Genomic DNA, 26494 nt, shown 5'->3' on the forward strand with positions numbered 1-26494 from the left:
TAATACAATGCATTATGTGAGGGAAATGAGTGGTTTAGAAATAAGAAATATCAAACTTTTGAATGCTACTGGTAGACCAGAGAAAGAAGGAAGCTGCTATATCTTCCACCATCGTCCGCTTGAAGCTGCCGGACGGGATACTGAAGTGCTGGGGGGGAGGTGTCAGGCTCCATCAAGCGGGCGATGGCCGGAAGGGGGAGGCAGGAAGGGCTCTGGCCGGCCGGTCGCCCCTTCAGCGCACAAGACGGCCATGACGCCCCCACCGTCGCCCTTGCCCCCACCGCCGCCCTTGCCCCCTCCAGGCAACCTCAGCCTGGCTGCTGTCCCCATCCGCCCATGGCTTTATTTCCTCCTCAACTCCCCCGTTTCGGCCCCAGCCAGGAAGGAGTCTCCATGACGTCAAAGCCCCGCACCGGGAATCCCAGCGTAGACGGCAAGCAAATGGGATTCCCCGCCTCCTTTTGCTTGCAGCGCCATTCCTGAGGCGGGGAAATCCCATCAACCCCGGGCAGCCCACCTTCTTGCCAGGGGGAGGGGGGAAACAAAGCCCAAGCGGAGGGCATCCAAGGCGGGGGAGCTGGTGCGTGCACCAGGTCGGGTATTTTGGGCTCAGAGGCGGTGCGGCTCTCCCTGTTGCGCCCATTGCCCAGGGCAGCCTTAGCTCACCCCGGCGTTCTTTGGAAAGGGAAGGGGGGCAGGTTCTGTGTTTTAAGACTTGTGGACTTCAACTCCCAGAATTCCTCAGCCAGCCAACCTTGGCCACTTTAAGACTTTGTGGACTTCAACTCCCAGAATTCCTCAGCCAGCCAACCTTGGCCACTTTAAGACTTTGTGGACTTCAACTCCCAGAATTCCTCAGCCAGCCAACCTTGGCCACTTTAAGACTTTGTGGACTTCAACTCCCAGAATTCCTCAGCCAGCCAACCTTGGCCACTTTAAGACTTTGTGGACTTCAATTCCCAGAATTCCTCAGCCAGCCAACCTTGGCCACTTTAAGACTTTGTGGACTTCAACTCCCAGAATTCCTCAGCCAGCCAACCTTGGCCACTTTAAGACTTTGTGGACTTCAACTCCCAGAATTCCTCAGCCAGCCAACCTTGGCCACTTTAAGACTTTGTGGACTTCAACTCCCAGAATTCCTCAGCCAGCCAACCTTGGCCACTTTAAGACTTTGTGGACTTCAACTCCCAGAATTCCTCAGCCAGCCAACCTTGGCCACTTTAAGACTTTGTGGACTTCAACTCCCAGAATTCCTCAGCCAGCCAACCTTGGCCACTTTAAGACTTTGTGGACTTCAACTCCTAGAGTTCCTCAGCCAGCTTTGCTGAGTCAGAGCCCTCCCCACCCCTCCTGCCCACCGCGGTGTTCAAGTGAATGCCAAACCCTGAAGATGGACTTTTTAAAAAGTTCGGGTTTGGTATACCAAACACTGCAAAGTTCTGCAGGGACCCGAATTATGCAAGTTTGGTTCGCCCAATACTAACCATGAGGTCTTTTTCTGCCATCAATCTTCTATGTTTCTATGTTTCTAAACATATTGTATAATAGTGAGGAAAAATTACGGAAATATGAGTAGTACTTTGAAAATTATGTAATGTTTAAAAGTTGAACATTTATTATTGATATTTAGCACTTTAAGATGAACTTAGAGGTTAGAAATCAACGGAAACATTGACTATAGCTTAGCTGTCACTATAGAAAGCATTTGTGTTTTGTGATGTCTGTTGTACTGTCTGCAATTTTTTTCTTTCCTTGTTCTCTATTTTGTGTGTGTGTTGTTTTAAAATGTAAATAAACTTAATAAAAACATATTGTTAAAAATGAACGCAGAATTTAAAGAGGGCAATTGATGTGCAGCAATGGGAAAAAGAACAGAAAACAAATATTAAAGTTACTGTGAAAGTTGCACTTAGAGAAAATTAGAACAAGATCTTTTATTGTCTGCTAAAATATTTTAATTCATTTACTTTAATAATTTGAAAATGCACTAATTAGATCAGGTTTTTTGTCATGTTTGTGTCAATGTTTTAAAGCTCAACAATTTTGGAAGATGATTTATTGTAGAATGAAACCAATTTTTAAAGGTGGAATTATCTTTCTAGGTTTTTCTATCAAACATTACTGGGGTTTATATTCACACAAGAGGTACTAAATTCATTCTGAATATGTTAACAGTTGCTAGGGCAGTTTATGCATTTTATTAGAAAGAATAAAAAGGATGGCTAACTGTTTTGTGCTCACCTATTTGAAGAACGAGTGTGATGGAGAATTTAGTTCAATTTGTAAACTTGCATGGATTACAATTGTTCATTTGACCTGCATTGCATCTGAAGTTATATATTTTAATATATCAATTCCTGTTTGATTCATTAAATAAGAATTCTTAGATGAGATCGAAATCTTTTTTAATCTTTAATTTGGATTTATAATTCATATTATAGCAGCTACTGTTTGAATTATTGAGCATCAATTTAACTTCAATAATGTTCTGAAGTCTTCGATTGATAAAATATTTTTCAATATGCAGCACTAATTTAAGGTACATTGATTTTTTAAAAATATTGTTTGTTAATCCCTCTTTCTTCCTTCTTTTCTTTTCCCCGCCTTCTTTTCTTCTTGATTCCATGCCTTTTAAATGAATAGATAAAAAAGAAATAAAAAGAAAATGGCAGAGTGCAAATACCCATCTTCTAGAACAAAGGTCTCCAATCTTGGCAACTTTCAGCCTGGCGGACTTCAACTCCCAGAATTCCCCAGCCAGCAAAGGCTTACAGTTACCAAGGTTGGAGACCGCTGCTCTAGAAAATACCCAGTGAAGAGTGGAAATGCTCCCTGTCTACCAGATACTGAATCCTATTGAGATCAGGGATCAGAGGGACTGGGGTGGAGTGTCCTACCAGATAGATGATTTGGGATTCCTCCATTTTGCTGAAGGTTTCACTAGCTTCCATCTGAACACTTGTCTCTAACATTTGTGTGCTGTTTTTGATGACTTACAATATACATACATTGAAATATTATTTTAAAAAAACATTCCAGCATCCAACATTGATACACACAGTCTCTGAATACTCTGTGTAAGAAAACAGTGTTCACCAGTTTCCCTGAAGAACAGAAGGTGAGATGCAACAAGAATATGGAGGCCAAGTAAAGGACATGCGGTGAGAACATGTCTCTCTAGGTCTCTGCCTGAATGAACATCTGGCCTTGGGAAAAGGCAAAAGAACAATGAACCATTAAAAAAGGAAAAACAGCAACTCGGTCCTAAGAAAATGGAAAACACAAGAAAGAAATTCAAAAAAAACCCCTGCCCTCCTTGATTTTGTTTGGTATAAGAGAAGGCAGGCAGAATTTCTAACTAGCTTTCAAGATTCTGCCCTACGATGTTCTTAGAATCTAACATTGTTTGGAGAGGGGCGGCATATAAATACAATTAATTAATTAATTAATTAATTACTGATGCTTCTGTTTCTAACATGGTTTACCGATAACAAGCAGTGCATCCTCTCCCAGCCCGACTCCTTTGGGCTATATGGAGAAGATGGTCCCAGGAGTGACAATAGCTCAAGCATTGTGTGATTTATCTCTTAAAGATTCCACATTCAAAACGGAAAGAAAAAAAGATACCTTCAATTTACTTGACAGCACCCTTCAGAATTTAAAGAGGCAAATTAATTTATGTAATTAGACTATCAGACCATGCTAGAAACTCATGCCATCAAATACTAGGCTTTCCTGCTGCTAGTATTGAGGAATATGTGAAAGTTTGGCTATCCTTGTTGGCTGCTATGGAATTTACCCCATGTGAAAGAAATTTGGCTTCTTTTTTTAGGGCAGCACAAATAAATAAATAAATAAATATTGGGCTCTTTTGTGAAACATTGGGTATATAGAGTACTTTGTTTATTCTATTTATTTGCTTAGAAAAAATGGAATAGGAATATGATGAAGGAATGAAAGTCTGTAAGGAAGGAGAGAAAGTTGTAATTTTAGTATTTTGGAGAATGTATAAAACTATGGCTTTCTGATTATTTATTTCTGCAATTTATATGGTTGTCCTTTATAATGAGGCTTCTGAACTGGTTATAGTGTGTGTGTGTGTGTGTGTGTGTGTGTGTGTGTGTGTGTGTAGAGAGAACAGACAGACATAGTGTAAATCTGTTATCATTTGATAAGAAGAATATAAAAAGGAGTAGAGGAATAATAGAATGCAGCTGCGAGAGCAATCATGGGCTTCCCAAGGCATGCCCATGTTACACCAACACTCCGCAGTCTGCATTGGCTGCCGATCAATTTCCAGTCACAATTCAAAGTGTTGGTTTTGACCTATAAAGCCCTTCATGGCACCGGACCAGAACATCTCCGGGACCGCCTTCTGCCGCACGAATCCCAGCGACCGGTTAGGTCCCACAGAGTTGGCCTTCTCCAGGTCCCGTTGACTAAACAATGTCATTTGGCGGGACCCAGGAGAAGAGCCTTCTCTGTGGCGGCCCCGACCCTCTTGAACCAGCTCTCACCAGATATCAGAGTTGCCCCCACCCTCCTTGCCTTTCGCAAGCTCCTTAAAATCTACCTCTGTCGTCAGGCATGGGGGAATTGAAATTTTTTCCCTTCCCCCTAGGCTTATAGAATTTATACATGGTATGCTTGTATGTATGAGTGGTTCTTTAAATTGGGGTTTTTTAGATTATTTTTTAATATTAGATTTGTTATATTGTTTTCTTTATTGTTGTTAGCTGCCCTGAGTCTTCGGAGAGGGGCGGCATACAAATCTAATGAAGGAAGGAAGGAAGGAAGGAAGGAAGGAAGGAAGGAAGGAAGGAAGGAAGGAAGGAAGGAAGGAAGGAAGGAAGGAAGGAAGGAAGGAAGGAAGGAAGGAAGGAAGGAAGGAAGGAAGGAAGAAAGAAAGAAAGAAAGAAAGAAGAATTTATTTATTTATTAGAATTGGAAGGGACCTTGCATGTCATCTAGTCCAACCCGCTGCTCAAGCAGGAGTTTGTTTGTTTATTCATTCATTCATTCATTCATTCATTCATTCATTCATTCATTCATTCATTCATTCATTCATTAGATTTGTATGCCACCCCTCTCCAAAGACTCGGAGCGGCTCACAAAAAAAACAACGGTACAAATCCAATACTTAAAAACAATTTAAAACCCTTAATATAAAAACTATCATACATCTCATACAGACCATACATAAAGCGGAAACGGTCCAGGGGAATCAATTTCCCCATGCCTGACGACAGAGGTGGGTTTTGAGGAGTTTGCGAAAGTTCCTACACCATTTGAGACAGATGGCAGTCCAATAAGACAGACATGGCCAGAATTAAATATTTAGATGCCAATTGGCAAAAGATAAGTCTTGGGTCTGTAAATATTAATAAAACAGTAAGGTTCCCCCCCCCCAAAGGACTATTAATTTTGTAAATAAAAATGGTGCTTGCATCATAATATGTGAGAAAAGCATAGTTCCTTAATTTTCCCCATACTGAAAAGTGAGTGAATGCCTTCAAGGCACATGACAAAAAAGATGTATAGTCTGCTCACCATTAATGTGCACAGGCTGGTATCCTACAGTGAAGTAAGACCTGCCTCCAGGTAAAAAGTTTCTAGCATAACCGGTCCAAAGACATTGCACAACTATTTTGTATTGAATGCATTTTCTGCCCTATGACAAATAATGGAAGATACAGTGGGGGGAATTTTGTTTGAGATTTATCCTTTTCTTGGAAAGACTTCTGTGCCTAAAAAACAACAGGTAACAATTCAAGAGATTTGCTGCTTTGGTCATGGCATTCAGCAATGGGAACACTTCATTGACTAAGCAGTTTTTGTCAAAGGTAAGTGACCTGTTTATGTGAAAAATGGTTTTGTGTAAGGCAGTGCCTAGTTTCCCTGCAAGAGGACTCGTTCTCTTATTTCTTTGCTCTTGCATCATTTTGTTTATGTGGTGAAGAAGCTAATCTGAAATTGTTTGTAGCACTAAGCAGTGTTGCTGTATAGGTTTGTTTTCCTTCCAAGAAGCAAGCTGCTTTTTAAAGAGCAGATGGTCACATAAATCCTCCCCCTATTCCTCATATAAGTACATTTCCTTGAAGTGTTTTAATTCATTAATATTAATTGTGTATTTATTGCTCTATTTTGTGCAAGGCATGATAGGACAGTTGCTGAATTTATCAATCTATATTGATTAAAATGGTATTTAAGAAATTTATTAAAAAATCACAATAACCTGGCTAGTGCTGAGTAACCATGCATGACCCAATCCTGCTCTCATGAATAGCTATTAAGGTTTGCAACATATTTGTCTGACCTTCTCTCGTTTGCAGGTAGGAAGTATGCATAAAGCACAGGGCAGTCTTTCCAGTTCTGACTAAAAGTAACAATTCGGATAATAAGAACTAGAGCAAGAGTGACAAAACTCATTTTGATTCCTTTATCATTGATTGTACTGGTTTAAGATGCTGGGATGCCAGCAGAATTCGGAAGTTTACACGTTTTCCAGTCTATTCTTGATCATAATACAGCACTATTTTGCAGCACTATTATGTCATGTGGGAGCTGCCACGAAGGGGCAGAGCGATCGTTGCATTCCAGTGCAAGGAACATTGTTGTTTATATACGCTGCTTAAAAATTAAAGGGAACAGTTAAAACAACAGAATATAAATCCAAGTAAATCAAACTTCTGTGAAATCAAACTGTCCACTTAGGAAGCAACTCTGACTGACAATCAATTTCACATGCTGTTGTGCAAACAGAATAGTTGTACAAATGAAACATTCAGTGAGAATATTTCATTCATTCAGATCTAGGATGTGTTATTTGAGTGTTCCCTTTTTTTGTTGTTGAGCAGTATACTACAATTCAATTCATCCATTTCACAGAACTACATAGTCTAAAGCAGTGGTCCCCAACGTTTTTTCCACCAGGGACCAGTTTCAGCAAGACAATTTTTCTATGGCCCAGTGGGGGCGGAAAGGGGCGTGGTTGGGGCGGGATTAAGCATGGGGGTGCTGGTCCTCCCCGCCCCTCTTTCCCGCCATCGTCCTGTGGCCGGCAGAACCTGCCTCCCAAGCCCTCTTGCCCAGCGGGAGCTAAGCGCTGGAGAGAGGGGGTCAGGCTGGCCCTCCTGCCTCCCCCCAGCCAAAAATGCAAAAGCGCCCCGCAGCAGAAGCCAAAAGAGGCTTGAGCCTCTCGGTCCTTCCCGCCCCTCTGTCCCATCCATCGTCCTGTGGCCGGCAGAACCTGCCTCCCGAAGCCTCTTGCCCGGCGGGAGGCGAAGCGCTGGAGGGGGTGGCGGCATGAGGGCCGGCAGCTGCTGACTCCACGGACCGGTGCAACATGCCCCGCGGCCCGGTACTGGTCCGCGGCCCGGTGGTTGGGGATCCCTGGTCTAAAGCAGTGTTTCCCAACCTTGGCAACTTGGAGATATCTGGACTTCAACTCCCAGAATTCCCCAGCCAGCATTTGCTGGCTGGGGAATTCTGGAAGTTGAAGTCCAAATATCTTCAAGTTGCCAAGGTTGGGAAACACTGGTCTAAAGAGTGGACAAATTAAACATTAAACTCGGGGAGTAGGGAGAGTGGCAAATTTTAAGATGAAAGTAAGAATAAGAACCGAAACTCCCAAGGAGCAAAACAGAAAGGTTTTGCAGATTATAAATTCTCGTCTAACTGTGGCAACTGAGGGACCTCATTTTTTCCAAGTCCCTGAATTGTAGCAGTCGGAATATAATTACTAATCAGGTTACTCTTCCATTGCATTTTTCTGTTTGAACTTTCTTTTCCTTGCAAACTCCTTATCTTACTTTGCTTGCCAACTTGCAAACCCTCTCAGGTGCCAGCTGGATCACAGGCTGGAAGCTTGATCTGAAACCAGACTGTTTAACTGCTTGTACCTTGACCTTTTTCTTTTTGTTTGCAGATCCTGTACTTCAGGTGCCGCTGCACATGGAAGAGTAAGTCCTCCTTCTTTTTGCCCTACGTTTTCAGGATCTACAGTTCCTAGTTTGGGGGTTTTTTTAATTGCACCGGGAAACAACAACTAACACAAGCTTTTAAAATAAAAGCACTTCTACAGTGCGAGCTTTGTAAGTTAGATCAAAATGGTTGATTACATTAACAATAGAGTTATTTGCTTCTTCCAGAATTCTTCTTCTTCTGAAATCTCTACACAAGCCTCTCAGAATTAGTTTGGGAGAGGGGACATTGTGGGGTGTCGCAACAAGGAAAATCTCATTTCTGTCCTTAAAAATGAAGTCAGGAGGGAAAGGGTTTGTTTGTTTGTTTGTTTATTTATTTATTAATCAGATTTGTATGCCGCCCCTCTCCGCAGACTCGGGGCGGCTCACAGCAATAACAATACAATGTAAAACAAATCTAATATTTAAGTTAATTTTTAAAAAACCCAATTTAAAACCAATCATACATACTAGCGTACCATGCATAAATTTTATAAGCCTAGGGGGAGGGAAAAAGTCAATTCCCCCATGCCTGAAGACAGAGGTGGGTTTTAAGGAGCTTACAAAAGGCTAGGAGGGTGGGGGCAACGCTGATATCTGGGGGGAGTTGGTTCCAAAGTGTCGGGGCCGCCACAGAGAAGGCTCTTCCCCTGGGTCCCGCCAAACAACATTGTTTAGTTGACGGGACCCGGAGAAGGCCAACTCTGTGGGATTTAACTGGTCGCTGGGATTCGTGCGGCAGAAGGCGGTCCCGGAGATATTCTGGTCCGGTGCCATGAAGGGCTTTATAGGTCATAACCAACACTTTGAATTGTGACCGGAAACTGATCGGCAACCAATGCAGACTGCGGAGTGTTGGTGTGACATGGGCATATTTAGGAAAGCCCATGATAGCTCTCGCAGCTGCATTCTGCACGATCTGAAGTTTCCGAACACTTTTCAAAGGTAGCCCCATGTAGAGAGCATTACAGTAGTTAATTACAGGGTTAATAAGACCATTGTTAAAAACCTGGTTTAAGGTTTCTTCCTGCTCTGTGGAGCAATCCTTGCCTCATTCTTTAGCTCTGCTTTCTAGGAGGAAGTAGAGGTTTCCGCAGCAGTTTGAGAGCTAAGGAGAGAGAAAAAAATAGGATAAAAATACTAGTGATATCAAAAAAAACATGTAGTCGAGCAGGTTGTGCCCTACAAGCATGAACCAGATGACTAAGGCATTAGCTGTAGGCAAGAGGCCACATGCCAGCCAAAAATTACGACTAAGGAAAGGAGGACCATTGGAGACAATCCAATCAACCAGCCATACTGACCGGGCCAAACTGCAGCATAGGCTTAGGGACTGCACAGCAGAGGAAATTCCCCCAACCTCGTCCAGCATATGAATAGCAACACTATCTACCATGCAGCAGGGGTTCACAGGTTCTTTCCAATGAACTAGACACCAGGCACATATCAAAGTAACCTATAAGCCAGGGGTAGTCAAAGTTGTCTCTTCTATGACTTGTGGACTTCAACTCCCAGAATTCCTGAGCCAATCATGCTAGCTCAGGAAGTCCACAAGTCATGGAAGAGCCAACTTTGCCTACCCCTGCTATAAGCAGATAGCAATGAGTAATGTCACAGTGAGGCTTCCCACTGTTTGTGGGAATGCACTTCATTGTTAACTTTGACCAGAACGTTCACAGGTTTTGGAAGCAATTTTCTTCTCTGGGATTCCACCATCAGAGTTGAAAGAAAAATGGGTGCATATTAATGGCAGGCCCTTGAGTTCCCAAAAAACTGTAAGGGAGATCCTAGGGTTGAGGAAGCTGAGGTCAAATCATAGCGGAAGATGGCTTGGGGTACTAGGTCCTTCTCCTAATCCAGGACCAAATTACCATCATATTTCATCTATAAGCAAGTACTTATATTAATGGTTCTCTGCCAATCTGGTTCAGGGAATGCCAGTGTCCATTGGGTAATCACAGAGGCCAACCTGGTGATGTGGGGAACTCATATCTCAAAGCAAATTGGTGCATAAGAGCCCAGGTAGCACAGTGGTTAGAGTGCAGTACTGCATGCTACTTCAGCTGACTGCTAGATGCAGTTCAGCAGTTCAAATCTCACCAGCTCAAGGTTGACTCAGCCTTCCCTCCTTCCCAAGTGGGTAAAATGAGGACCCAGGTTTTTGGGGAGAATAGGCTGACTCTATAAACTGCTTAGAGAAAAGCACTGTGAAGTGGGATATAAGTCTAAGTGCTATTGCTATTTCCTCAAGGGTGCACACTGCTGTTTAATAATCTACTGGACTTGAGGACAGTAAGACTAAGAGTATTGTCAGGCCAGTGAGAGTGTGACACCTGCTGGTGTAGACAGCATCATGAACTGTTTACAGAGTTGGAGCAGATCCAGATTAAGGGAACTTTGGAACAAGGCCACATATACAATCTCTAGTAGAAATGACATCGAAGCTCTCAGGACACCACATGGAAAGCCCAAACACCCTCCCTCAAAACCCTAATTCTACATCCAGATGCAGGCTGGCTACCACCAAGTGCCTGGAAAGTGAATGAAAACATCGGAGCTGCAATTTTCCAGGTCCTGCAGTAAAACTTTGAAGGCATTCAACAATTCTCCAAATATGTCAATCATAGTTCCCTCTAAGCTGAGCAGTGAGCAATCGCTCACTTAAAAATCATCATCAACTCAGAGTTTTCCAAACCTGCCCAGAAGCCGAGAGGGAAAGAGTGAGAGGGAAGGAGAGAGAGAGCAAGAGAGGAAGAGAGAGAAACAGATAGAAAAAAGAGAGGAAGGAAAAGAAAGAAAAAGAATGGGAGTAAGGAAGAGAGAAAGAAAATCAAAATCTAGTTTGAAACTAGCTCAACTATTTAAATGGCATTTTGATATTGATAGAGTTGCCCTATTATGAGCTCACTGTTATAGACACACAGTACAGTATTTTATTTGGAAATTCTCTGAGGCAAAACAGGGTGGGTTTTTTGTTTGTTTGTTTGTTTGTTTGTTTGTTTGTTTGTTTATTATTTCTGTGCCACCCAGTCCCAAAGGGACTGCCGCTCAGACACTATACTTTTCCACCCCCACCCCCCCAAAAAAATTAGAGGGAACATTGATGTCAATATCACTTGACTGATCGTGCCGTTGGCTGGTGATGCAAATCATGACTCCAGTATAGGTTCTTCCAAATGGCATTGGGCACAGGACTACCAGCCATTATTCAGACTTGGCTCCATTAAGGATTTTGAGCTCCAGTGTCTGGAAAGGCAAGGGCTATGCACAGATCCTTTTCTTTTTCCAACACACATGTCTCTTATTTCCAGTCATTCACTCACTGTTTCCTTTCAGGGGACCTGTCATAGTTCTCAAAACTTTAATATCTGTTCCGTTCAAATCAGTCACTTTTACCTGGACCCATTAACAACTATTCTAGTACACCAAAGAGAGAAATGTGGGAGAATTAGAAGCTGCCTTAGTAAAAGGTGATCTGTGTATCTCAAGATCATCTGGTACTAAGACTTGACTCATGTCCAAAGTCACTGCTAAATTCCATAAAGCCCAAGAGATGGTGCTCCCAATTTCTACCTGGCCTCTATCTATCCTCTGTGACACTGGCACAAACTAGTTTGTGCAACACGCTCAGAAAGGGTCAAGGACAGCTGCTTTGGCCAATTCAATGATGTGTTAATTATTTCAGTTGCTTTTATTATTAGTGACATTTTTGTCAAAATTATTGTAAGCTCATGATTCTGGCAAAATCAATGTAACTTTAGTATTTGTTGAATTGTCCTGCAGCGAGTTGGCGGCAGTTATTTTTCCCATTCCTTCTCAGACGACACCTCAAAAATACTTTAAAGGCTGGGAGGATCAATAACCTTTTTGTCGCCTACAAAACAGGAAGGCTGGGGAGCTCTATGATCCGCCAACAACAGGAGGGTTAGAGAACGCTATGTTCCTGTATAGTCTGTTTCAACCTTGGCAACTTAAGATGTGTGGACTTCAATTCCCAGAATTCCTCAGCCAGCATGCTGTGCAGTGCATGTAAAAGCAGACAGGACTCTATGGTAGCTGTGGCTGCCATCTTTTTTTTTCTTTGTCACCCTCAGAATACCCCTAATGGTTTCTTATGGTGCCTGAACAATCTTATGACTTAAATGACTTCTTTGTTTTTAATGTCATTTTAAATTGAGTTTGCGCTGTTAATGGCCAGAAGTCCCTGTAGACTGCAGTGAGCAGTAGAAAAAAGAATTAAAGCCTAAATAAATAAAATTATACAATGGGCACAAGAGCATAGAGTAGTGTTTTACAGCCTTGGCAGCTTTAGGATGTGTGGACTTTAACTCCCAGGATGACCTCTGAAAATCAAAATATCAACCCAAGATTATAGAATAGAATTTTATTGGCCAAGTGTGATTGGATACACAAGGAATTTGTCTTGGTGCATATGCTCTCAGTGTACATAAAAGAAAAGGATACATTTGTCAAGAATCATGTGGTACAACACTTAATGGGGTCAAATAAGCAATGAAGAAACAATCAATATTAATAAAAATCTTAGGATACAAGCAACAACTTACAGTCATACAGTCCTAAGTGGGAGGAAAAGGATGATAGGAATGATGAGAAAAACTACTAGAAATAGAAGTGCAGATCTAGTAAAAAGTCTGACAGTGTTGAGGGAATTATTTGTTTAGCAGAGTGATGGCGTTCGGGGAAAAACTGTTCTTGCGTCTAGTTGTCTTGGTGTGCAGTGCCCTGTAGCAACGTTTTGAGGGTAGGAGTTGAAACAGTTTGTGTCCAGGATGTGAGGGGTCAGTAAGTATTTTCCCCGTCCTCTTTTTTACTCCTGCAGTATATAAGTCCTCAATGGAAGGCAGGTTGGCAGCAATTGTTTTTCTGCAGTTCTGATTATCCTTTTAAAGTATAACATAAAAGTTCTGAAAGAAGTTTATTGAAATTTATTTTATACATCACAGTTTTATTCTCGACTGTGAAGAGCAGTTCAATATGGTATTTGCTTTAAAAGAGGCATGCTGGTTCGTAAGCTGACAAATACATTGATAGGCAAGGTAACTCTGTTGCAAGACAAGTGGCTGCTTGAGCCTGTATTTCAGCAACATCTGCCCAGCCCAACCTCTTCCCTGTTTTACCAGAACAGCTGATTAGAAATTATTACTAAAACGAACCAGTGTTCCCTCTAATTTTTTTTGGGGGTGGGCGGAAAAGTATAGTGTCTGAGCAGCAGTCCCTTCGGGACTGGGTGGCACAGAAATAATAAATAAATGAATGAATGAATGAATGAATGAATGAATGAATGAATGAATGAATGAATGAACGAACGAACGAACAAACAAACAAACAAACAAACAGATAAATAAAAAACCCACCCTGTTTTGCCTCAGAGAATTTCAAAATAAAATACTGTACTGTGTGTCTATAACAGTAAGCTCATAATAGGGCAACTCTATCAATATCAAAATGCCACTTAAATAGTTGAGCTAGTTTCAAACTAGATTTTGATTTTCTTTCTCTCTTCCTTACTCCCATTCTTTTTCTTTCTCTTTTCCTTCCTCTCTTTTTTCTATCTGTTTCTCTCTCTTCCTCTCTCTCTCCTTCCCTCTCACTCTTTCCCTCTCGGCTTCTGGGCAGGTTTGGAAAACTCTGAGTTGATGATGATTTTTAAGTGAGCGATTGCTCACTGCTCAGCTTAGAGGGAACTATGAAACGAACCCATATATTTAATTTCCAAATTGAAATGTGGCATGTAGTTTGAAAGATTGTCTGTCTGTCTGTCATCTATCTATCTAATTTATATGCCACCCAACTCCTCAATATTACGGATTACTATGTCCATCCAAATTCAGAGGCTGGTAGTATGCAAAACCAGGGGTTTAAATGACTGCTTAAATAAAAATGCATATTTGACTTTTTAAAAAACCACATCTGTTTCGTAATATAGCCATGCTCACAAGAAAATGTACATTGACCACAATTCTGCTGTCTCTTCTTTTCAAAATACGATGCACTAATTGCTGTTTTAATCATTTCTTCAGTCCTCGGCCGGCATTTCTTCCTGATCCCAATGATGGAAGTCTATACACCCTTGGTGGCAAGAATAACGAAGGCTTAACGGTAAGTCTAATTTGATCACAAAGTGATTATTTAGTTCTCACTGAACGAGAAACAGTTTTTCAGATGAACAAAGCATGTTTATCTAGTTTGCCTTGCTGCTTAAAGAAGATCTCTTTTGACAATGTATGTAAAATTCTGATTTTAATAAGAAATAACATTGGGGAAGAAGCCTACATAACTTACAATATTATGTTACCTTTTTTTCATTTTACGTTTAATATTTTTTTCTTTCCCACATTATATATAAACAAACCCTCACTTGACTAACATTTGGAGTTATTTTTAAGAAATATTAGAAAGCTGTAAAACCTCTGCAAAATAGTTTTTCTCCAGAGATAAAAATTCAGATCTGGGAGAGCTCTTCTACATTAATCATTATTGTGAATATTTCTTATGTGTCACATTATACAAGATTCAGGGGCCTATATAGGCAGTCCTTAACTGCTTGTAAATTGGAAACAGAATCACTCATTGCTAAGCCAGGTACCCTTAAATGAATCATGCCTGCTTTTATGACCTTTTTTTTGCCACAGATGTTAATTGATGGGGTGATGAGGCAAATCTGACTGTGCCAGAAATGATGATCATATGAACCCAGGTTGTTGCTAAGCATCCAAATTTTAATCATGTGGCCTTGGGGATGCAATCATTAAGTGCAAGAGTTGGTTATGACCCGCTTTTTTACACTGTAGCTTTGAGCAGTCCTTGTAAGTCAGTATGAGTTAGCAAAACACTAATCTCTTAAAATACTGAGCTATGGTATCTAATTGCAAATCCAGCAATTGGTTGAAAGAATAGCAAAAGGAATGCAGAGATGACAGATGGGAATGCCTAGATTGCAGTTTGACTCACATGGATTCATCAAATTCACTAACCAGGTGGTTTTTGATACATGACAATAGACAATTTCATCCTCTATGGTTTATAAATTATGGTTCGTTTCTTGGAATAAGATAGTCAAGCCAAAACCAAACCACATTATGGTTTAGGAATATATATATATATGTCTAGGTTTCTTACTAGAAGGCTGCAGATAGACTTGTTTGGAAAATATTTTAAAAGATACTGCAGTGTGGATGTATGATAATTATGCAACCTAAATAGGCCTGGTGGTCACAATAGGAAATCCTAAGCATCTTTTTTACGTTGTGTACATACCATATATTCTTCCTAAATGTATAGTTCTTTCTGTTCCAATCAGCAAACCAGATCCATAGTACTGAACTTGTCAATTATTCTATATGCTCTGAAGTGCTGGTTTTCACCTGATAAAACTCCAATTCAACCAATCAATTCAACCAATCAATTCAGTTTATTAACACAGAAAAGATTAGGAATATGTAATTAGGCACTGTTTTTGAGATGTATGTAAAGTATATGCATTGACATTTGTTTGAATATGAAGTGAAATAAAAAAATAAAAACTGCAAAAAGAAATTCAATTTATTACAGTCATAGACAAGAACAAATAAAAAACATTCGGTAGATATACAATTAAAAATCCTAGTATAAAATAACAAATAACAACTAAAATCTATAATAAAATCCAATCTGCATTTACCAAAATATTGTACAGATTAGGTAATTGTCTTGGAAGCTTGTTTTGGGTTTATAATTCCAGGAATGGCATGTAGTGATGCACCTCTGTCATTGTTTTCAAAAAATGTACAAGGGTTAAACTAAATAGGATTGATGTGTTCATCAGAGATTTCTGTTGCTTAGCTACTTAAGAAAAGCAGCTTTGTGATGAAATAGAGATTAAATTTGGCTTTTTTTTTCTTCCTGAAACTGTTCTGACTTCCTCTTACAATTTATTGAAGGGGAGGGGGTATATTTCCTCTCAAATTGCCCTAAAGGCACATTGGTAACATTTTCTTTAGTTAGAGAAAAGTGCAATGTCTTTTGCATCTGAAATTAAAGAAAATAGCAACTGATGGGGGAAAATACGTTTCTCTTGGTTTTGAATGGGAATTGCAAGACATTTGGAATATGGTAAATGATTTAGCTTTACTAGATAAATGGTCAAAGCAATGGAAACTGCAGTTTAATGTTTCCAAATGTAAAATAATGCACTTGGGGAAAAGGAATCCTCAATCTGAGTATTGCATTGGCAGTTCTGTGTTAGCAAAAACTTCAGAAGAGAAGGATTTAGGGGTAGTGATTTCTGACAGTCTCAAAATGGGTGAGCAGTGTGGTCGGGCGGTAGGAAAAGCAAATAGGATGCTTGGCTGCATAGCTAGAGGTATAACAAGCAGGAGGAGGGAGATTGTGATCCCCTTATATAGAGCGCTGGTGAGACCACATTTGGAGTACTGTGTTCAGTTCTGGAGACCTCACCTACAAAAAGATATTGACAAAATTGAACGGGTCCAAAGACGGGCTACAAGAATGGTGGAAGGTCTTAAGCATGAAATATATCAGGAAAGACTTAATGAACTCAATCTGTATAGTCTGGAGGACAGAAGGAAAAGGGGGGACATGATCGAAACATTTAAATATGTTAAAGGGTTAAATAAGGTCCAGGAGGGAAGTGTTTTTAATAGGAAAGTGAACACAAGAACAAGGGGACACAATCTGAAGTTAGTTGGGGGAAAGATCAAAAGCAACGTGAGGAAATATTATTTCACTGAAAGAGTAGTAGATCCTTGGAACAAACTTCCAGCAGACGTGGTTGGTAAATCCACAGTAACTGAATTTAAACATGCCAGGGATAAACATATATCCATCCTAAGATAAAACACAGGAAATAGTATAAGGGCAGACTAGATGGACCACGAGGTCTTTTTCTGCTGTCAGTCTTCTATGTTTCTATTTGAAAAGCAGCAAGTTGGAGAAGTCTGAAATGGGCAGGAGGAAGTGAAGGAAAAGTTTTTTCCCAGTATAAGTCACCTTTTCTCCATTCTGTGTAGGTGTCAACCTTTTCTCAACATTGTTTTGTTAGCACTTGCGGCCTTTAGAGTGTTAAGAAGCTTTGAAGTACCCTGAGGTCCTCCTGAAGGTGGCAATTACGCTAGACTTTTCATCTTCCCACAAGAAAGTAGAAATCACACTGTGTATTTAGAAATAATACTAAACTGCACTTTACTCAAGTGCTTTAGTACGTTCTCGCCAATTTCTTGGGAAGATTGAGATCTGTTTCATAGCATATTGTACTACTTCAGTGCGAGAAGTATGTCTTTTCTTCCTGCCCACAGACCTCAAATACAAAACGTGAAGTACTTTTTGTGATCTTGAACATTGTGGCCATGTCTTTTTATTTTTTATATTAATGCTTCAGGGGATCCGAATTGCTATTTTGGGCAGTTAAGCTCATCCCAGAAACACAATTACGCTTATGCTTGAGAGATAATGTTCACTGCGGTTCCTTATAAACTAGAACAGTGTTTCCCAACCTTGGCAACTTGAAGATATCTGGACTTCAACTCCCAGAATTCCCCAGCCAGCATTCGCTGGCTGGGGAATTCTGGGAGTTGAAGTCCAAATGTCTTCAAGTTGCCAAGGTTGGGAAACACTGAACTAGAAGGCCCCCTTGCTGTGCTGAAGCTCTTGAAATCATAGCCGGTGTTTCATCTCCTACCTTTCACTGGATACAGATAATCCTCGACTTACAACCATTCATTGAGTGATCGTTCATATTTACAACAGCACTGGACTTATGGCCATTTTTCACATTTGTGACCAGTTCAGCACGCCCATGGTCATGTGATTTTTTTAAATAAATTTTTTAATTAATTTTAAATTAATGGTCATGTGATTGAAATTCAGGCACTTGCCACCTGACTCAAATTTATGAGGGTTGCAACTGTAAGAATGGTGTGTATGTATATGAGTGTGTTTTTCTTTTTCCCCTTTTTTTAATAATAACTTTTTATGGGTTTTTTAGTTTATCTTTTAATCTCAGGCAACTATTCGACTTCCTTTACTGTTTTGTATCTATTCTTATATTTGTACCACTGTTGTAAGCCGCCTTGAGTCCTTCGGGATTGGGCGGCATAGAAGTCGAATAAATAAATAAATGTCCTGGGGGAATAATGTAATCACGTTTTGTGACCTTCTGGCAAGCAAAGTCAGGGGTGTCACAAAGGCGGCCCATGCACAGGCCATGCCCACCCCAGCTCTGTGAATGGGGAAAACATCCTGAAACGTCATGTGACATGGTGAGTTTGACACCCATGACCAAAGCCAGATTCACTTAATAACTGTTACCGTGGCAGATTCCCATTACTGCCGCTACTGGTGCACTGCATGCGCAGTTCTTGTTCTCCTGCCTGCGCATGTGCGCTGCCCAGCGTGTTTTTGCTTCTGTGCATGCATAGGAAGCAAAACCAAGTGTGCGCGTGTGAGATTTAGGCAATTTTTTTGCTTCCGCGCATGCGCAGATGCAAAAAAAAAAAGAGCTGAAATCTCACGATTTTTGCTGCATGCGCAGAAGCAGAAGCTCGTGCCATCCTCTTCTGTACTGGTAGCAACCCAATACTGACTGTTAACTAACTTAAAGACCACAGTGATTCACCTAACAGCTGTGGCAACAAAGGTCGTAAAATGGGGCAGAGCTCACTTAACAAATGATTGATTGATTGATTGATTGATTGATTGATTGACTGACTGACTGACTGACTGACTTACTTACTTACTTACTTACTTACTTACTTACTTACTTACTTACTTACTTACTGGATTTGTATGCCGCCCCTCTCCGTAGACTCGGGGCAGCTAACAACAGTGACAAAAAACAGCATGTAAATCCAATACTAAAAACAACTAAAAAACCCTTATTGTAAAACTAATCATCCATACAAACATACATACCATGCATAAATTGTAAAGGCCTAGGGGGAAAGAATATCTCAGTTCCCCCATGCCTGATGGCAGAGGTGGGTTTTAAGGAGTTTACGAAAGGCAAGGAGGGTGGGGGCAGTTCTAATCTCCGGGGGGAGCTGGTTCCAGAGGGCCGGGGCCGCCACAGAGAAGGCTTTTCCCCTGGGCCCCGCCAAACGACATTGTTTAGTTGATGGGACCCGGAGAAGGCCCACTCTGTGGGACCTAACTGGTCGCTGGGATTTGTGCGGCACAAGGCGGTCTCAGAGATACCCTGGTCCGGTTCCACTTAACAACAGAAATGTAAGGCTCAATTATGGTCACAAGTCGAGGACTGCCTGTATTGTTCTCTGCTTGTAATACTTTACTAATACTTCCCAGGGCTTTTGAATTATTCATTCAAGGATACCCAATTTTCTTAACGGTTGCAATATTATTTTTCTTCTGGGATGAATAATTTGGCAAACATTAATGAGCTCAGACAGCCAGTTTGGTGTAGTGGCTAAGGCACCTGGCTAGAAAGCAAAAGACAGTCAGTTATAATCCCATTTGAAGCATAAAAGATTTGTCTGAGCCCAGTCAATTTCTCAGGAATCCTAGGAAAAAGAAGGCAAGCCACTTCTGTGATCTCACCAACAAAACTGCCCGAACCTGTCCATGGAGTCAACAAGAGCCAAAGAAGAAGGGGGGGAAAAAGAAGCTAAAAGCAAAATATCTGTCATTGCAGTATAGTTTTGTCTGCCAAATCTGCCTTGCTATTTGATGTGGGTCACTCAAGCACCATAATAATTTTGATCAATCTGGCTTGTCTGTACTGTACATAAAGGCTCACTATATGAACTACCCTATTTTTCAGAGTATAAGATGCACCTTTACCCGCCCCCAGGAGCACTCTGCAGGCCTCCCAAACCCTCTGCGCACCCCATTTCTGCAAAAAATGGGTGGAAAATGGTTCATTTTTTGCCCCCCCAAGAAAGTATTTTTGCTTTCCTACAACCCCCAGGAGCACTCTGCAGGCTTCCCAAACCCTCTGCATGCCCTGTTTTTCGCAAAAAACCCAGGTGAAAAGCAGGTCCATTTTTGCGGGGGAAAACGGAGTGTGCAGAGGGTTTGGGAGGCCTGCAGAATGCTCCTGGCAGCTGGGGAGGACATAAACTTTTTTTCTTACTTACCTCTTTGAAATCTGGGTGTGTCTTATATACCGGTACGTCTTATATTCCGAAAAATACGGTAGGTAGAATGGCGCTGTCTAGCCATTTGCCCTCCAGGTGGGTTGGGATTACAAATCCATTCTACCCCACTTGGCATGGCTACTGGCAAAGGCTCTGCAATCAGAAGGTAGTATGGATGTGAGAATATGGGGTGATAGAGATCTACCCAAGTGCCTCTATTTTTATCTCTAAAATGTAGAAGTTTCAGATTTTTTTTACTATATAGATATTAAAGTGCTACGTATTATTATTATTATTATTATTATTATTATTATTATTATTAATTAGATTTGTATGCCGCCCCTCTCCGTAGACTCCGTAGATATATTATTTGATCTTTGCTCTGTCCAGGCCTTCTTGAGTTCAAATACAACATCTTTATAGTGGGTACATGCCATATGTGTGTAGTAGTTTTGTGATACACACAGGTGTGAGGATAAAGTAGGTTCTGCAAACAGGTATCCAGTGAGTAAATATCCCATAAACTGCATGAATGCACTGTATGTTCTTGCAAAGGATCACAGTCCTGGGCACCATGTGGAATTTTACATTCCGTACTAACTTTGCTGGTGGGACAATTAGTCAGTGCTAAAAGTCACTACTCAATGTTGAAGCATAGAGATATCCGAAGCAGGAACACTGACCATTGATCGAGAAGATCAAGATGGACCATTCAGCCCATTGAGTCATTTGGGGCTAGTCCTCGATTCCTAACTTCCCAAGGTTATCATGCATGTAACTGAAACATCTCCCCCTGGGCACGTTTAATTTATGCATGGTATGTCTGTGTGTGTGACTGTTAGCATATGGGGTTTTTTAAATATTTAAATATTTTAAATTTGCCTGATTGCTTATGATTTGTTTTTACATGTTGTGAGCCGCCCCGAGTCTTCGGAGAGGGGCGGCATACAAATCTAAGTAATAAATAAATAATAAATAAATGTAAAACACAGAGGGTTGTACTCAGCGAAGGGCCACCATCGCCGGCACCTACCGGTATGCCTCTTTGATGCTTGCTGGGGCGGGCATGGGCCACGAGATTTCGCTTCTGCACATGCACCTGAAGCAAAATGTCGCACAATTGGGGCAATTTTCACCTATGTTTTTGCTTCCACACATGCGCAGAAGTTGTGCAAGGTTTTACTTTGGGCACCTGCGCAGAAATGAAATCTCGTGCATGCACGTGTCGGGGGCACAGAGATGCGCATGCATCTCCATTTTTTTTAACGGATCGATGATCCCACACGTACCGGGTGCAGCCCATCACTGGTTATACTACCCTGTGATGACCCGGGACTGGGCATAGAAGCAACACCTTGACCCCATCTCTGCCTCCGATGCACTCATCAGCGCCTTCCCCAGACTCCAGGACTGGCCCATGTGCCTCCCCAACCGCCTCCCTGTCGGAGTCACAGCACAGGGCAAGGCAGGCAGGACAAGGTAAACAAAGTATCCAATGGTGAGACTGGAAAAAGGCAACATTGGTTCCCAACAAGTGCCCCTCCCAATGGCATCTCCATTTCATTCCACAGATGAACCTTGTGAAAAGGGGCAGGGCACCCTCCTCTTGAGTCATCAGGTTGCCCTGCGCTGATCCTGCCTCCTCTGCTTTCTCCGTGCACAGGGATCCGGTTGGGGGGAGGTAGTTGCTCATTGCCAGAACTCCATCACTCCTCTGCCCTCTACTACCCCCTTGCTTGGTCAACCTGCACCCTCTCTCCTCCTCCCCTTTTAACCCTTCCCAAGCTCAGGGGACCTGGGACTACTTCATCCTGTTCCTCCGGTCATTTCTCCTTCAACCCCAGCTCCATCTCCTCCTCCTGCTCCTCAGACCCAGCCTCTGACGGGGCCAGGACGTACCACGAACTCCTTTCAGGAAGTACGAGACCAGATAAATACTGTAACTAAATTTAAAACACAGTTTGCTTTTCTTTTTAGATAAATAATTACAATGAAAAGACAGGGTCCGTTTTTGTTTCGTTTTGTTTGGGAGGGTTGATTTGTGATGCTTTTCTCTTTCTCTATCCCTGCCACAGTGTTCCATTTTAGCCTCTGCTGTCATCATACATCTGTTGTACGTGTGTTTAGAGCAAATAGTTGTACCATCTTCTTCCATTCTGAAACGAAGTGTGCATCATGCCGCAATAGCACCTGCTTCCTTTTCCTGGACTTGCTTCTCAAAATAGAAACCTTCAGGTGCTCCCTAGGGCAGTGATGGCGAACCTATGGTACAGGTGCCACAGGTGGCACAAAGAGCCATATTGGAGGGCACGCAAGGTGTTACCCTATGTTGGCTCCGCTGATTTTTGGCCTTGAGAAAGGCCGTTTCGCCCTCCAGAGGCTTCAGGGAAGTTTCCCTGAAGCCTCCAGAGTGCTAAAAACAGCACAACGGGCAAATTGGAAGTCTGTTTTTCCAAACTTCAGGTTTGCCCATTTTTTCACCGTCCCAGGCTTCAGTGAAGCCTGTGCGCGTGTGCTGGGGCAAGGGTGTTATGTCCATGCACAGAGGCAGCACGGGCGCATTCATGGGGGGGGGGGAGGAATGAGTATGAGTACAGGCATGCATGCTAGTGTATGCACACACACCCTTTTAACAAACCAAAGAAGGTTCACCATCATTGCCCTAGGGCAATGTTTCCCAACCTTAGCAACTTGAAGATATCTGGACTTCAACTCCCAGAATTCGCTGGCTGGGGAATTCTAGGAGTTGAAGTCCAGATATCTTCAATTTGCCAAGGTTGGGAAACACTGCCCTATGGAATGTGAACAAAGTTCCAATCAGTAGTAAAATAAGGGAGGTACACGGTACATTTAGCAAAAAGGATGCAAGAGGGTCAAAACGTAAGATTTACAGATACCTCTTCGCTGGGAAAGTAGCAATGACCCCAAATCAATACTGCAGATTTAGTTGCTGATATAAATCTTTGCTGTCTTGTGTGACGCAAGGCAAATGCAGATGGCAGGTATTGCTACCGGTAATTGGTATTGACGTACATGAAACAATCTGGCAGTCCCCTTTAATAACAACCTGCTTTGAAATGGGATTCATCAATTGTCTTTGTCTTGCAATCCTCACTCAATGTTTGCTATGAAGTGAAGGTGGCTAATATGAATATTTATGTTCTAGAAACTGCCATTCACCATCCCAGAGCTTGTCCAGGCCTCTCCTTGCCGCAGTTCGGATGGAATTCTATACATGGGTAATGTTCCATTTTTTTCTAAAAAATAATAGCTGCATGTATTTTATATAGTGTGTCCATGTGAATATAAAACACAGGGCATTGTGCCTCCAGAATACAGTGTTCCCTTGATTTTCGCGGGTTCGAACTTCGCGAAAAGTCTATACCACGGTTTTTCAAAAATATTAATTAAAAAATACTTCGCAGGTTTTTTTCCTATACCACGGTTTTTCCCGCCCGATGACGTCATATGTCATTGCCAAACTTTCGTCCACCCTTAATAAATATTTTTTTAATAAACTTTAATAAATTAACAAGATGAGTAATAATCTAAATGGGAATGGGAAATTGTAATTTAGGGGTTTAAAGTGTTAAGGGAAGGCTTTTGATACTGTTCATAGCCAAAAATAGTGTATTTATTTCCGCATCTTTACTTTGCGGAAATTCGACTTTCACGGGTGGTCTCGGAACGCATCCCCCGCGAAAATTGAGGGAACACTGTACTTGCTTCCCTTTAAGGCTCTGTTATATTTTTCTCATGTTTAAATCTAGTTTATAATTCCTTACGCAACAATCCAAAGATTATTTTGTCATTTTTATGCACTGAAGTTAATTTAGGAATATTTTGTGTGCCGGGTACAATGTTATGTTTAACAGGATACCAAAAACGGTCTCCATATTGCAGTTGTGTAGAGTTGTTCTTTGCTTGTTTGACTTTCATCTTTTTGTTTGTTTTGGGATTACCTGAATTTTACTTAATCTTCAGATGTTAATTCACTGGCTGGATTTTTGCCAATGCTGTGAGCTTCTGTTGTTTCGTGTTCATAGAAGATCCAGATGATAAAGCATATATCTTAGTGGTTAGTAGGCAGGAAACTGATTCTGAAAATACAGGTAGTCCTCAATTTACGATCACAATTAAGATTGGAACTTCCCTTGATAAGCAAGGTAATCATTAAGTTAAGTGAATCATGCTCAATTTTTAAAAATTATTTTATATTTTTATTTTATATTTAGGAGCTTTTTTGCCATGGTTATGAAATGAATCTCTGCTATTGTTATGCGAGTCACAAAGTCATTAAGTGAATCCAACTTCCTCTATTGACTTTGCTAATTGGAAGTTGGCTAGGAAGGTCACAAACATAAATCATTTTATCTCAGGACACTGCAACCATTATAAATACATACTGATTGCCAAGAATTCCTATTATTACCTGAATACAAGAACAGCTGGCCATAAGTAATTTCTTCAGCACTTACATAACTTTGAATGCCCACTAAACAAATGGTTGTAAATCAAGGACTAAGTGCACTCCTTCCCTTCAAGCCTAATTATACTCATGTTGATGTTTACTATTAGGGAAGAAGCAGGACAGCTGGTATGTAGTAGACCTTGCAACAGGAGAAAAACAGCAGACTTTAACCTCTTCATTTGCTGAAAGCTTGTGCCCATCTACCTCACTGCTGTATCTCGGTCGGACAGGTAAGGAAGTTTTGAAAAGCCAACACATGGGGAAAGGGAGGTACCTCCGGAACCGCCTGCTACCGCACGAATCCCAGTGATCGATAAGACCCCACAGAGTTGGCCTTCTCCGGGTCCTGTCAACTAAACAATGTCGTTTGGCGGGCCCCAGGGGAAGAGCCTTCTCTGCGGCCCCGGCCCTCTGGAACCAACTCCCCCCGGAGATTAGAACTGCCCCCACCCTCCCTGTCTTTCGTAAACTACTCAAGACTCATTTATGCCGCCAGGCATGGGGGAGTTAAGATATTCCTTCCCCCTAGGTCATTACAAGTTATGCATGGTATGTTTGTGTGTATGTTTGGTTTTATTATAAGGGTTTTAGTTGTTTTATTAATTTGATTTCTACATGCTGTTTTTATCATTGTTGTTAGCCACCCCGAGTCTGCGGAGAGGGGTGGCATACAAATCCAATAGATAGATAGATAGATAGATAGATAGATAGATAGATAGATAGATAGATAGATAGATAGATAGATAGATAGATTAATTATACTAAAGTTCCCCTGCCATCCTGGAGTTCTTAGGAGAGCAGAGTAAACATTCTTGTAGTTCAGCCTCTGCGATGGCTTTGTGTCAGTCTTATACATCTGTGTCAGAAGCACCAAAGTATTTTTGTGTTGAAAGGATTTGCCAGTGACATCACAGTTGTCCTGGGGGATGTCCCATCGGGGGCTCCTTTCACATCCTTATTGCCCTCCGAAGTGGTACCCATTTATCTACTTCCAAGTTGTTCGTTTTCAAACCGCTGGGTTGGCACAAATTGGAGTATGTGATGGGAACTCTCCCCGTGGCAACAATGGGTCTCAAACATGAGCCTGCCGATGGTCAGCCCAGTGTTCTAACCTCGTGAGCCCCTGTTAGTCCTTTGTGTCAGTGTTGAAAAAACTAAAACGGGGATTGCCATTTGGCCAAGACTCACAGGCTTCCACAGGTAATCCACATCAGCTCCAGAACTAACTTATGAGTGTCCCCTTTGTTTAGTGAGTGAGACTGTGTGTGTGTGTGTGTGTGTGTGTGTGTGTGTGTACATGCATGTGTGTCAGGGATGGGTTACTACTGGTGCGGTAGATGACTGCGCACTGGTAGCGGCCTCCAGATTGCGCAATTTGTGTGCGACTGCTCTAGCACCAATCCTATGGGTGCCGCCATATTTTTTCTTTAATTTTTCATATTTTTTGCTTTGTGCGCATGTGCAGAAACAAATTCTCACAAGGGAATGCTCGCGCACGTGAGATTTCGGCACGTTTTTGCCTCCTGCTCATGCAACACAACCAAAGCTGCGTGCACAGTGCACCAATAGCAGCCGGTAATAGCAATCTTCCCCTGATGTGTGTCTTAGATCAGGGGTCTCCAACCTTGGCAACTTTAAGACTTGTGGACTTCAACTCCCTGGGAGTTGAAGTCCACAAGTCTTAAAGTCACCAAGTTTGGAGACCCCTGTTCTTAGATCACCTGTGGAGGAGAAGGAAACGTGCTTTGTAGGGTTGTTTTATAAAGATGAAAGCCTTACACCAAGAGATCAGATTAGCTTCCCACTCACAAGGAGATACTGCTGCTGGCTGCTATTCAGTGAAATACACCGAGGCTTTTGTCTAAGGAGAAAACAGCTTGGCAAGGTAAGATGATATATGACGAGCAGAATCCGAGACCAAGCTACAAGAAATAAATTGGAATCACTCT

The 26494-nt window shown here is 41.7% G+C and overlaps 1 protein-coding gene across 1 annotated transcript in view; it reads left to right on the forward strand.

The window, feature by feature from the left end:
* Positions 1-26494, forward strand: part of ERN1 (endoplasmic reticulum to nucleus signaling 1) — a 111603-nt gene that overhangs the window by 55236 nt on the left and 29873 nt on the right. Inside the window, exons 3-6 of the mRNA XM_070740367.1 lie at positions 7928-7961; positions 14006-14084; positions 23241-23313; positions 24653-24775. Coding sequence (XP_070596468.1) covers positions 7928-7961; positions 14006-14084; positions 23241-23313; positions 24653-24775 — 309 coding nt within the window. The remainder of the gene's footprint in view (positions 1-7927; positions 7962-14005; positions 14085-23240; positions 23314-24652; positions 24776-26494) is intronic.

Source organism: Erythrolamprus reginae, chromosome 2 (genome assembly GCF_031021105.1).
Source record: "Erythrolamprus reginae isolate rEryReg1 chromosome 2, rEryReg1.hap1, whole genome shotgun sequence".
Lineage (NCBI taxonomy): Eukaryota > Metazoa > Chordata > Lepidosauria > Squamata > Dipsadidae > Erythrolamprus > Erythrolamprus reginae.